Source organism: Microtus oregoni, unplaced genomic scaffold (assembly GCF_018167655.1).
Source record: "Microtus oregoni isolate MIOR12 unplaced genomic scaffold, Mior012 000002F_ref0000024, whole genome shotgun sequence".
NCBI classification, from domain to species: domain Eukaryota; kingdom Metazoa; phylum Chordata; class Mammalia; order Rodentia; family Cricetidae; genus Microtus; species Microtus oregoni.
In genome coordinates, this window is record NW_024543061.1 from 88,195,438 (window position 1) to 88,209,613 (window position 14,176).

The following is a 14,176-nucleotide window of genomic DNA, read 5'->3' on the forward strand; positions in this document are numbered from 1 at the left end:
GAGAACTAAATATACCCCAAAATATTAGTAAAATAGGCATGCACAAACCGATGAAATCTAGGCGTGGGGAGACCCCACAGATCATACAAATGCTGTTTCCTAGCTCCCAGGACCACTAGCCCAGGGGTGGCCACGCCCACAATGGGTTGAGCACTCCCACGTCAATCACTGATTAAGAAAATCCCCTTCAGGCTTGCCTACAGCCTGACATTTTGGAAGCATTTTCTCAACTGAGGTTCTCTCCTCACCGATGACTCTAGCATGTGCCAAGTTGACATAAAACCAGCCAGGACAGTGGGCCAATGCCTGATTCATAAATGATCCAAGGAGTTTGACATCCTTTTAAACAGGTTTAAGTTATATAGGTCTCTAGACACGGTAGCTCACTGGATCAGTAATCTCAACACTTAGAAGGCTGAGGCAGGAGAACTGCCATGAGTAAAAAACTATCCTGGGCTGCATAGTAAATTCCAAGCTAGCCTGGGCTGTGGAGTGAGAGCCTGTCTCAGGAAACAAAACCAAAACAACACAACAACAACAAAAACAGGAGGAAGAGGAAAGGGAAAAATATTAAAAATGTCCAAAGTCTTCAAGGACCTTCCGTTCATGCAACTGCACAGGAACATGGGGTGTACCTAATTGACTGTGGAAGACAGAGCTACTCTGATAGAGACTGACCGTGTGAGCAGAGCTGGTCTGCTTTCTCTTCCCCTCCCTGCTCTCTAGACTTTACTTTATATTGCTGTGATAAACACCACAACCCAAAACAACAGAGGGAAAAGGGCTTATCTGCCTTACACGTCTGGACCACAGCTCCATCATTTGGAGAAGTCAAGGCAGGAACAGGCAGACACATGGAGGAACACTGTTTACTGGCTTGCTCAGCCCGCTTTCTTATACAACCTACGACCACCTGCCCAGAAGTGGTACCACCCACAGTGGGCTGTGCCCGCCCCTGTCAATCATTAGTCAGGAAGATGTCCACACAGGCTTACCTACTGACCAATCTGATGGGGGCATTATTTTCTCAATTGAGTTCCCCTCTTCCTAGATGACCCTAGCTTGTGTCAAGTTGACTAAAAACAACCAAAACAAAAATAACAACAACAACAACCAAAAAACCTCATTGCCACCCCTGCCCATCAACCCTGCCGATTTCCCCACCAACCCCTCCCACGGAGGTGGGGTGGGGGATGAAGTTGAGCTAGTGATGTAAGGGGTGGAGCTGCTGCACAGCCCTCCCTCCCTTCCTCCTCTGCCCTGGCAGAACTCCTGTTAGGAACTATTAACACTTGGACAGCAAGCCCATCCGCCAACAGGCATTCAGTCCTGGCTCTTTAAATGGAAACAGCTCAGGCCAGGAACCAGGGCTGTAAAAAAGTCTGGAGCGCTGTGAGCGTATTCACCTTCCAATTAATCAACAGCCTCGCCCACTCGATGAAATGTTCATCTAGTGTAAAAGGAAGCGTTCCTATTTTTAAGATTAAAAAAAAAAAACACTTGGGAACTTAATAAGGCTGAGAAACCGCAGCTAAAGGCTATCTTGGGTTGAAAACCAACACAACTTTCCAAAGATAAATGTTTGTAAAACATCTCCTTGAGAGTCAGACGTGTTATTTTCTCGCCCTCTTTAAAACATTAGTTTATTTGAGAGAGGTGTGTGAAAGGTCAGCTGCCGGGGTTTCCTCTTCTAAGTCATGGGGTCCCTGGGCCTGAAGGCCCACGCTGACTGTTATTTTGCCAACTGTTCCCAGGGATCAGTTTAATGAACTAAGGCTCCGATGACAAGGACTGGAAAGCGGGTTAATGCGGGGCTAATACCCTGTGAGCTGTGTGTCCCTACTCACACAAGCTCAAATGCAGAGCCAAGTTACACTGAATCCCCTCTTTGGCTCCAACCTGTCCTTTCCCCAGAATTCTAAATTCAAGCGGATACCCCACCCTACAGACGAGTAACTCCCGGTCCGGATCCACTACTTTAGACCAGAAACGCTGAGTCATGATTCCGGAGCTTGGGAAGGGTCTCTCTGCGACTCCAGGCAGGTGCCCCACCACTTTGCGCGTACTCGGTGCGAGTCCCGGAGTCTGGGCGCCACACTCTGCAGTTGCGGAGTTCTGGGATGGGGAGGCTGGGATTGGAGATACTGAGGTTAGGGAGGCTATCAGCGGCCCCGCAAAGCCTGGGGCACCAGAGTAGGGTGCCTGACCCCTCTCCCCAGATCCTGCCTGGAACACTCACAGCCTGGCAGCTCCAGGAGCATCCTAGGTCACTTGTTCGGTCCCCTCTACTCATCTGCCTAGCAGTCAAACCTCCCGGGAGAAGCTAACAACTTGGAGCATCGCCACCCTCTGGAACACGCGGATCTCCATGAGAAGACTGGGAAGGGTAGGGAAGGGGTCGGGTGCGAAGTCAGATCCACCAGCACTGAAACCCCGGGAATCTAGCGGAGGGAGCACAGTCTCTGAGGAAACTCGGTCCAAACTCCGCAGCCGGTGCCCAGGAGCCAGGAAGCGCGGGGGAACCTAGGCTTAGCTGGGAAGACAGGGGCAGAGCAGGGAGGTCCTGAGTAGCGCGGAGAGAACCCAAGACAGAGCCAGAAGAAAACGGTGCCCTGCTTGAGAACTCGGGCAGAGCCTTAAAAAAACAGGAGTTGACATTGGCAAGGACCAGAGGCAGAGCCCGGAGGACTCGGGACAGAGGCTGGCACAGCAGGATCAGAGCCAGAACCGGAGGATCTAGCCAGAGCGACGAGGTCCTGTGGCAGAGGGCAGAGAGAAGCCGGGGCTTCTCTGACAGATACTAGACAGAGCCGGGAGGACCCGGAGCCGAGGAGAAATCACTGGGGATAGAACCAGGAGCGCCAAGCATACGGCCCAGAGGACCTGGGGGCAAAGCCAGGAGAACCCAGCGGAGCAGGGAGGAACAAGCGTAGAACCTAGAGGACCAAGCTGAGCCTGGAGAGCACAAAGTAAAGCGAGGAGGATCGGGCTGAAGGCAAAACGGTCTAGGGTAGAGCCTGGAGGAAAGAGCTGAAAGGGGAGGACACCCTAGAGAAGGTACGGATGGATCCGTCAGAAGTGCCCCCGCAGTGACACCCCTTCTCCGGGGACAGGTGCCCGGACCCCAGGGCGCACGGGGCTCACCTGAAGGACAGCACGCACAGCGGCCGATAGGACTTGTGGCTGGTGCTGTCCGCCAGGCCCTTGCCCCAGAAGTCGTTGGCGAAAACGGCCCAGCGCAGCGGGGCCCCGGGCCGCACGTCGGGGTTGTTCACGATCGCCCACACGTCGTCGTGCACAAACTCGCCCCGCAGCGAGCGCCCGTAGCACAAGCAGCTGGCCCCGGCTAGCAGCGCCGCGGCTCCGGCCGGAACCAGTCCGCAGCGCGGGCGCCGCGAGGGCGCGCGCTCCCCGCCGCCGCGGTCCCCGCGGGTCACCAGCATCGCGCCGCCCGCACGGCCGCTCCCGAGCGGCGCGCATCCTCCCCGGCTGGGGCCCGGGTGCGCGGCAGTCTGCGTGGCTCGGACATCGCGCGCCCACTGTCCCCGCCCGGGCGCCCCGTGCTCGGCCGCCGCGGTGGCCCAGCTGCAAATAAACAGCGGTCCCCCCGCCTCCCCGGGCCATCGCCGCCGCCTCCGCCCACTGCGCATGCCCGCTCGCGCGCCTCCGCCTCCTGGATCCCGGGACCCAAGGTCCCTAACACCTGGCCTCCGCCTGTGGGCGCCGCGTCCCAGGCGACCAGAACGCGCACAGGTGGAGCGGGGGCGCTGCAGGGTTCGCGGGGGGGGGGGGGGGGGGAGACACACGCGGGAAATGCCACTCGGGGTCCCTCCGGGTACTCCCGGTTGCTCTCCCAGACCTCTCCCCTGCCCATCCCAGGGGCGGAGGAGCAGGTCTCCGCCGCCTCCTAGCCGCGAGCCGGGATGCTTAGCAGGTGCGCTGTCTGCACCCCAACACCGTCTCTCCCCAGAAGAGCAAGAGATTAGACACCCGCAGGACAGCGCGCGGACATGCTCCAGCGCCCGCGGGGCTTGAAGCCTTCCACCGCGTTGCGCCCTAACCCTGGGAACGCACGCAGCGGTCCCTTCCCAAAAGCCAAGGGATGCATCCCGGACTGTGGACTATCTCCTGGTCAGGTTTCTCAGCTGCTGCTGCTACGGCTTATAATAAGTCCTGGGTTTGATTTTTTATTTCCGTCCTGCTGCCTCTCCCTTTTGTTTTCCCTTCAAACTCTTAAGCAGTGAGAGAGACGCCAAACACACCACTTAGGGCTTTCTTTTGGTTTTGGTTTTGAGACGCTGCCTTACGCCATCCTCCAGGCAGGCCTGGTATTGGCTAGGGAAGCCAGGCTCTCCTAATGGAAATCCTCCTGCCTCAGCCTCCCTGGCACACCTACTTTACCATGTCTTACTGGATCTCTTGGGTGTGACCATTGTCTCCTGGGTACTGCATGCAAGACTGCCGTGACTCTCGATACAAATTAAAACTGTGGACTGCCCGGGCATTGCCTCTGACTCAGAAACTTCCTGTCGTTCCCGAAACTGTTCTACTTTTGAATGCCAATCACAATATGTAAATAAATGAGGTATTCCAAGTAACACTGACTTTTCCTAGCATTGAAAATCCCGTTAATTCTTTTTGACGTGGCTTTATTTCTGAACTTAACAGATTTCATACACCCATACCACAAACGTCAAAATAAAGTCACCATTAAAACAAGCCAACAAACAAACAACAACCAATTAAGAAAAAAAAAACTTTTGACAAGAAAGAAAAGAAATTTGAAATGTAACGGAAAATTTGTTCTTTGAGCCTTCCAATGGCTCCTTAATTTTTAACAGCTGGGCACTTAACTTAGCAGTTCCCAGATTAACAGGGACACAGTCCAAGACATGACCCATTCGCCTCTTTTGGTGTTTTATTTACTGTTGGTTTTTCTTGGTGAATTAAAATTTGTGAGAGAGAAGCAAAGCTGAAATCCTGAGCCCTAGTGACAGCTTCCCCAGAACATCTGATCCTCAATGACTTCCCCAACCAGAGCCCACACACCTGTGTCTTTAGCTTCCTCTGTAGTAATAAAAAAAAATGTATTTACCTGGTACTAAGGAAGGATAGAGGAACAAAGCTACTCAATTTCTCTCTCTCTCTCTCTCTCTCTCTCTCTCACACACACACACACACACACACAGAGAGAGAGAGAGAGAGAGAGAGATCATTTGTGGAAGAGACTGACTTGTATCTATGTGTGAGAGACAGTATGTGTATTATGTGAGAGACTGTGTGTGTGTGTGTGTGTGTGTGACAGACTCTCTGTATGTGTGAGATAGATTGACTGTGTGTGTTGGAAGTGATAAACAACACAAGAGGAACCTTTCCCAACCATAACTGGCTCTCTCTAGAACAGAAGAACACCACCACTGTGGAAATGATCACTGATGACAGATCAGTGTGTGTGTGTGTGTGTGTGTGTGTGTGTGTGTGTGATGAACACGGGCTATCTAGGGACAATACCCTAAACCAGGAGAGCAACATCAAGAACAGATTCTATGACAGTTCGCTTCTTCACTGCACCTCTGCCACCTCCACAAGAGGCACATCTGCCCCAATCTCAACACTTTGAGTTTTTAGGTGACTCAGAACCAGAATCAAGATGTTACCAAACTCACGAGGTTCAGCCTACAGCCTTCCAGTTTGGCATTGGTGTGAGAGCCACACTGCACAGAAACCACACTTTGAGGGTTGGGTTTGGTATTCCTGAAGCTCCAAGAAACACCACTGACAATGTGGTGTTCAGGTGAAGCTTGAAGTTCCACGGGTTGGAAATAGTAAATGTGTTTTGATGTATGATATCTTCAATGTCCAGCACATTGTGAGTCCCGGAGCACCTATAGCAAAATTCTCCCAGATCCTCATTTCCTGACCCAATCTGCTCTGTGCCACAGAGTCTCTCGAGGTACAAAACACTCAGTTAATAATGATTTAATGTCTTGCTACTTAGTCACCAATTGTTGCTAAGATCTTGGTAATTGCAGGAATACTACCCTCTAAGATATCAGTGTCCACCTGGAGAGATCTAAAGCAAACAATCCCAGAAGCACCTCTGAGGCTCCGCCAGTCATTTGTACACACCTCAGGAGCAGGATTCCTGAACATCAGACAAAAGCCAAAGGCAAGTCAATATTTTAATAAAACCCATTTCAAATTAACTACAAAGACTCTTTGCTTTGCTAAACCTTAGCGAGACTTCCTAAGCTTATCCTAGGAGCTGAGATAATATGCACTGCCCTATTAAAATGCAGTTTTAGCAAAGAGGCTTCTTAAGTTTGATGATGCCGAATATCTGATCAGATTCGTATTCACCATCCACTCATCAGTGTCTGACCATCCTGACTACAGAATTATCCTGGTAGATCAGTTCAGCCAGAAACTTCTTATAGCTGTAAAGTATCAGCTGTAAGATCACAGTATCCTTGATACTGTGATAGGACGCTTGAAAGACACAGAGTAAGGCAGGAGGAGGGTTTATCTGGGCTCACAGTTTGGGGAGATGGAAACCATTACGGCAGGAAAGGCAGGGAGGGGAAAGAAAGGTGGCAAGATCCTGCTTGTACCCAGATGAGCAGGAAGCAGGGGTGGGATAGCAAATAGGAAGGCCCAGCCCCATTGGCCCACTTCCTCCAGTGTGGCTCCGCCTCCTAGAGGTTCCACAGTCTGCCCAACAGCACCAAGCAGTCAAACAACTGCAGGATATTCTGCATTCAGAGAACAGCACCTTCTTAACTCTGATACGGTATTTTAGCAATACCCTGTCCACCCCCGTCCCCGCACACACACAGTTGACTTCTGAATATCAATTCCCACTTGACTCCTGGGTGTATTCAGGGTTGAGTCTGATCCCTTTTTCCACAGCAAAGCCTTGTTGCCATGGTTCTATGCCTGTCACCACTATCCTGAATCAAGTCAGCCTGACTGTGTTTTTACAAATATCATTCAATGATTTGTTTTTCCTTGAATAAAGTTCACTGTGATTTTTTATCCTAGCGATACTCTCTAATCAGATGGGTTCTAGAAAGGAGATCGAGCGCAATGTTACAAAGACAGAAATTTAGCCAAATGATTGACAATACTTCAAAATATTAATTTTTAATGTCTAGTAATTTAAATATTATCTCTTCTTCAAGACAATCCTGTAAGCAACGGGCAACCTGTGCTCTCAGGCTTGCCCAGTCTCTACCCAGACAAGTGTGGAGCAGTCTGGGATGTCACATGTCTGGGGTAGTAGCTGTGGTCTTCCTGGGTCCCAGACTGGTGGATGCACAGGCTGCATCCCCAGGAGATAAGACAGACTCTACGTGAAGGTAAATTGGCTTCCCTTCCCATCCTTGAGGCTGTACTGCAACAGCTTCACATAGCAAACCCAAGATATCTCAAAAAACGTCTGTCATCTTTAATATTTCATCACTTAGCAACTTTGTCACCCTGCTCCTACAAAACCAAAGCACACATGTGGACACTGACCTTGACATGCCAGAAGGAAGGAAAATACCTTTTTCCTCCTGACCTTTTTGGCTCTTCTCTGGGTCCACATAATAGATGGCAGATTAACAAGAAAAGGCTATAAACCGATTTGATCTATTTGAAAGACCCAGGAGACATACAGAAATGAAGACCCGAAAGTGAACCTGCTATATTCTTTTTCATTATATTTTATGTGGATAGATGTGTTTTGCCTGCATGAATGTCAGCGCACCATGTGCATGTAATGCCAATGAATGCCAGGAGAGGACTTGAGCTACAGACATTGTGAGCGGCTGTGTGGTGTTGGGAATCAAACTCTGCTCCTTGGAAGAGCAGCCAGTGGGTACTCTTAACCACTTAACATCTCCTGTGCCCCAACTGGTGGGGTTTGTTCGTTTTATTCCGTTTGCTGGAGAATAGGATCATGGGATAAGATCATGATAAGATAGATGGTGTAAAATGACAGTAGTAACCGGGGAAACTTGGCAAGGCCGGTCTGTCACATCTGGCACAGTTCCAAGAACGTGGCCTGACCGGGGCAGTGTTGGGGGAACTGCTCAGACCCTAAATAATCACTCAGAAACTACATTACTTGTAATACTTTTTGGCCAATAGCTTAAGTGTATTGCTAGCTAGCTCTTATCTCTTAGGTTAAGCCATTTCTATTCATCTGTGTATCGCCACATGGCTGTGGCTTACGGGCAAGGTTCCAGTGGGCTCCAGTGGAGGTGTCTGTCCCTGGTGGGGGGCTACATGGCTTCTCCCTGACTCTGCCTACTCTCTCTCTATATCTCTATCAGCCTGGCTATATTGTTAAGTCATTGGCTGAAAACAGCTCATTCACATATATTTGTATAATTATTGCATACAACCTAACAAGAAGTGGTGTTATTCTATACAGTTGAACAAGGAGGCAGGTGTAGGAAATCTCAGTAGGAGCAGGCTCTGGAGGGGAGCAGCCTTCAGGCCATGCATATCCGGGGGAAGAAGGCTATGCTGGCCATTTTCTGCACACACTATTAACATTCACATTCAAGTGGGGAGGGAAGGTTTTACCATTCCCCATGGATCTGAGGTTTTGGGATCCTTGACACATGGTGCTCATGTCAAAACATACACACTCATTCACTACTTCCCACACACGCCGGACTTCCTCTGCTCCCTCACACAAATCCAGTCAGGTTCTCTCTGGTGCCTTCATGTCTGGAGAATGACACCCCTGCCACCTCTTAAATGCCATCTGTAACAGTTCAGGGCTTCCATGTCATGTTCGGTGACAGCTCAGCACAGTTCTGTGCTGGGAGATTTGTTCCCCAGTGTGTGGCCTTATCTGGAGGGGAAGGAATTTTCAGGAGGCCAGGTCCAGAAGGGAGGCATGAAGTCAACGGGGGCATTCCCTCCAGAAGTGGCCCCTAGTCCTGCTCTTTTCTGTTTCTTCCCTAAGGGGTTTTGTCCCTCCACGCACTTTCCACCATAACCAGTTCAAAGTGGGGTCCACTAGCTGGGAGCAGCAACCTGAGAAACCAACAGGGCTGGAGAGATGGCTCAGAGGTTAAGCCAAAGGTCCTGAGTTCAATTCCCAGCAACCACATGGTGGCTCAGAAACATCTGTACTGAGATCTGGTGCCCTCCTCTGGCGTGTGGGCATACATAGAGGCAGAATGTTGTATACATAATAAATAAATAAATCTTAAAAAAAAAGAAAGAAAGTGTGAGACAAAAATAAGCCCCCCTCTTTAAAGCTGATTGCCTCAGACAGGGGTGGTCTTGTGACCAGCTGCAGGCAAAGGCACCGAGGAGCCGTACCTCGGAACGCAAGCCCCGAGCCCCATCAGTGAAAGACTGGATTTCTCCAGAGTGTTTGGAGTCTACATTTGAAACTGCGGTGCATACACGTAATTATCCTCTGTCTCCGAACTGAAATTTAAATCATTATCCGCCACAGAAAAGAACACTGTTTTCGCATGAGGCAAGTGTTACATGCATACATTTTTATCTTACACTTATAAATCAAAATGCTACTTTTAGTTTCTCATACACACTCCACAATTTACACAAAATGTCAGAAGCACTAAAATGCCACTGTATACATTTACACTTAAAATTAGATTCGTAGTTACACAGAACAAGGTTGCGCGAAGAGTGAAATTTTTAGGTAAAACTCTTGGGTCAGGTTGATGAGCTCTACACAAACTTTTTATTTTCAGATCATTTATCAGACATTTAACCAGTGCTGTCATGGCCGGTAACACATTCTCAGCAGCTCCTGTAACCACTGGATCAGCAGAAAGAAGTATCTCCAAGACAAAGATAATAAAAGAAAAAAATCATGATCATAGTATTGATCATGAATTATGTGCACTGGGATCCATCTTGTGCTATAAAGGAGATAACCGTACACAGAGACACAGAAAGAGCCTCATCGTGGTGCTACACAGGGATCTCAACAGGTGAAAACCATCTGTAATAAGACCAAGCACTTATGAATACTAAGGCACCTTGAAAATTATAAACTTTGAGCATTTGTTGTTAGCAACAGGGTAAGAGGGAAGCCCGGATACAGCTGCAGTTTAAAGAGATCTTTTCAGAGACATCTACTGTGCAAAGTGGGATCCTTGACTTCAACAGTGAAAAGGATTTCAGGATGGGTCAGTATGAAGCAGAGTTTGAGTTTATTAAGAGATTTAGCACAGACTTGAGCACAGGCATTAGTGAAACAAGAGGCACCCAGGATGGGGCTGGAGAGATTGTTCAGAGGTTAAGAGCACTGACTGCTCTTCTGGAGTTCCTGAGTTCAATTCCCAGCAACGCACATGGTAGCTCACAACCATCTGTAATGAGATCTGGTGCCCTCTTCTGGCCTGCAGGCATACATGGAGGCTGAACACTGTGTACATAATAAATAAAAAAAAAAAAGAGGCACACAGGAAAGGAGAACACCCCCCACACACAGACACACACCCACACACACACACACACCCCACACACACACCCCCCACACACCCACACCCACACACACCTCCCTCCCTTCCTCTCTGTAAATGGGGTGTAGGGTGTCTCCTGAGGTGCATTGCATTGCATTGCAGCCGTCAAGGTAAGGGCACAGCTCACCAGGGCTGCACAGGGGGTGAAGGGTGTCTCCTGAGGTGCATTGCAGCCGTCAAGGTAAAGGCACAGCTCAGCAGGGCTGCACAGGGGGTGTAGGGTGTCTCCTGAGGTGCATTGCAGCCATCAAGGTAAGGGCACAGCTCAGCAGGGCTGCACAGGCCAGTCAGGCCACATTTTTTCTTAAATCACAAATAAAGTTCATAGTTTTGTTCATGAAATTCACAGAACATTTCAGATTTATGGCTTTGAAAGGAGTTAAGCGCATACTTCAAGGTCATGTGCATGCAAACCTTAAATATGGTTCGTTGCTATTTTTACATACTTGTTTGAAAATATCTCTATGTAAAAGGAATGTTTGTCTCCGTCAGCCACCTTCTCAGCAAATGCTGGGGACTGTTAGTCCTGAATTCCTCTCAGCTGGTGAGCACTACAACCTAACTCATCCCATGTCTCCTTAATTTCCCATCTTTCTACCCTCACTTATTTCCATTTTTAAAACTTAATTTTTTAAAATTGTGTTTATTGAACTATATATTTTTCTCCCCTCCCCTCTATTCTTATGCCCTCCCCTTCTACTCTTTCCCATGGTCCCTATGCTCCCAATTTACTCAGGAGATCTTGTCTTTTTCTATTTCCCATGTAGATTAGATCCATGTAAGTCTCGCTTAGGGTCCTCATTGTTGTCTAGGTTCTCTGGGATTGTGAATTGTAGGCTGGTTTTCTTTGCTTTATGCCTAAAGCCACTTATGAGTGAGTACATATGATATTTGTCTTTCTGGGTCCTGGTTACCTCACTCAATATGATGTTTTCTAGCTCCATCCATTTGCTCACAAATTTCAAGATGTTGTTATTTTTTTCTGCTGTGTAGTACTCTATTATGTAAATGTACCACATCTTCTTTATCGATTCTTTGGTCAAGGGGCATCTAGGTTGTTTCCAGGATCTGGCTATGACAAACAATGCTGCTATGAACATAATTGAGCACATGTCCTTATGGTACAATTGGGTACCCTCTGAGTATATACCCAAAAATGAGTCTTGAGTCTTGAGGTATGTTGTTTTCTAATTTTCTGAGAAATCACCATACTGATATCCAAAGTGGCTGTACCAGCTTGCATTCCCACCAACAATGCAGAAGTGTTGCCTTTACTCCACATCCTCTCCAGGATAAGTTGTCATCAGTGTTTTTGATCTCGGCCATTCTTACAGACGTAAGATGGAATCTCAGAGTTGTTTTGATCTGCAGTTCTCTGATGGCTAAGGATGTTGAGCATTTCCTTAAGTGTCTTTTGGCCATTTTAGATTCCTCTGTTGAGAGTTCTCTGTTTAAGTCTATACCCCATTTTTATTGGATTATTTGTTCTTTTGATGACCAATTTCTTGAGTTCTTTGTATATTTTGGAGATCAGTCCTCTGTCCAATGTGGGGCTGGTGAAGATGTTTTCCCATTCTATAGGCTGCCGTTTTGTCTTGTTGACCATGTCTTTTGCTTTAAAGAAGCTTCTCAGTTTCAGAGGTTCCATTTATTAATTGTTGCTCTCAGTGTCTGTGCTACTGGGGTCATATTTAGGAAGTGGTCTCCTGTGCCAAAGCATTCAAGTGTACGTCCCACTTTCCCTTCTGTGATGTTCAATGTGGTTGGTTTTATATTTAAGTCTTTGATCCATTTGGACTTGAGTTTTGTGTATGGTGATAGATATGGGTCTATTTTCATTCTTCTACATGTTGATATCCAGTTACGCCAGCACAATTTTTTGAATATGCTTTCTTTTTTCCATTTTATATTTTTTACTTCTTTGTCAAAGATCAGGTGTTTATAGGTGTGTGGATTGATATATAGATCTTCGATTCAGTTCCATTGGTCCTCTTGTCTGTTTTTATGCCAGTACCAGGCTGTTTTCAGTACTGTAGCTGTGTAGTAGAGTTTGAAGTAAGGGATTGTGATGCCTCCAGAAGTTCTTTTATTGTACAGGATTGTTTTGGCTATCCTGGTTTTTTTGGTTTTCCATATGAACTTGAATACTGTTCTTTTGAGGTCTGTGAAGAATTTTGCTGGGATTTTGATGGGCATTGCATTGAATCTGCAGATTGCTTTTGGTAAGATTGCCATTTTTACTATGCTCATTCTTCCTATTCAAGAGCATAGAAGATCTTTCCATTTGCTGGTGTCTTCTTCAATTTCTTTCTTCAAAAATTTAAAGTTTTTGTCATACAGGTCTTCCACTTGTTTTGTTAGAGTTACTCCAAGATATTTCATTATTTGTGGCTATTGTGAAGGGTGATGTTTCTCTGATTTCTTTCTCAGTCCATTTATCATCTGTGTAAAAGGAGGATTACTGATTTTTTTTTAGTTAATCTTGTATCCTAATACATTATCGAAGGTGTTTATGAGTTGTAGAAGTTCCTTGGTAGAATTTTTGGGGTCATTTATGTAAACTATCATATCATCAGCAAACAATGAGAGTCTGACTTTTTCTTTTCCAATTTGTATTCCCTTTGATCTTTTTTTGCTGTCTTATTGCTCTAGCTAGGACCTCAAGAACTATATTGAATAGAAATGGAAAGAGTGTACAACCTTGTCTTGTTCCTGATTTCAGTGGGATGGCTGGGAGTTTCTCTCTATTTAGTCTGATGTTGGCTGTTGACTTGCTGTATATTGCCTTTATTTTGTTTAAGTATGTTCCTTGTATCCCTGCTCTCTCCAAGACCTTTATCATGAAGCGGGTGTTGTATTTTGTTGAAGGCTTTTTCAGCATCTAATGAGATGATCATGTGGTTTCTTCTTTTTTTTTCAGTTTTCTTATATGGTGGATTACATTGACAGATTTTCATATGTTGAACCATGCCTGTATCTTTAAGATGAAGCCGACTTGATTATGGTGGATCATTTTTCTGATGTGTTCTTGGATTCGGTTTGCTAGTATTTTACTGAGTATTTTTGTGTCAATGTTTATGAGTGAGATTGGTCTGTAATTCTCTTTCTTAGTAATGTCTTTGTGTAATTTGGGTGTCAGGGTAATTATAGCTTCATAAAAAGAGTTTGGCGATGTTCCTTCTGTTTCTATTGTGTGGAACAATTTGAGGAGTATTGGCAGGATTTCTTTGAAAATCTTGTAGAACTCTGCGCTGAAACCATCTGGCCCTGGGCTTTTTTCAGTTGGGAGAATTTTGATGACTCTTTCTATGTCTTTAGCAGTTATGATTCTATTTAATTTGCTTATCTGGCCTTGATCTAATTTTGGTAAGTGATAGTTACCCAGAAAATTGCCCATCTCCTTTAAGTTTTCCAATTTTGTGGAGTACAGGTTTTCGAAATATGACCTAATGATTCTCTGGATTTCCTCCATGTCTGTTGATATGTCACCCACTTCATTCCTGATTATGTTCTTTGTTACTTTGGGTAAAGGTTTGTCTATTTTGTTGATTTTCTCCTTGTTTGTATTTTGTTGATTTCAACTCTCAATTTGATTATTTCCTGCCGTCTAGTCCTCCTGGGTGAGTTTTCTTCTTTTTGTTCTGGACTTTTCAGGTGTTCTGTTAACTCACTAG

General features: G+C 46.6%; 1 protein-coding gene across 1 annotated transcript in view; it reads right to left on the minus strand.

Annotated features, from left to right (window-relative positions):
• Tmtc1 (transmembrane O-mannosyltransferase targeting cadherins 1) overlaps positions 1 to 3,768 on the minus strand; it is a 207,368-nt gene extending 203,600 nt beyond the window's left edge. The window contains exon 1 of the mRNA XM_041644123.1: positions 3,145 to 3,768. Within this exon, the coding sequence (XP_041500057.1) occupies positions 3,145 to 3,650 (506 nt within the window). The 5' untranslated portion in view covers positions 3,651 to 3,768. The remainder of the gene's footprint in view (positions 1 to 3,144) is intronic.
• Positions 3,769 to 14,176: the final 10,408 nt, after the last annotated feature.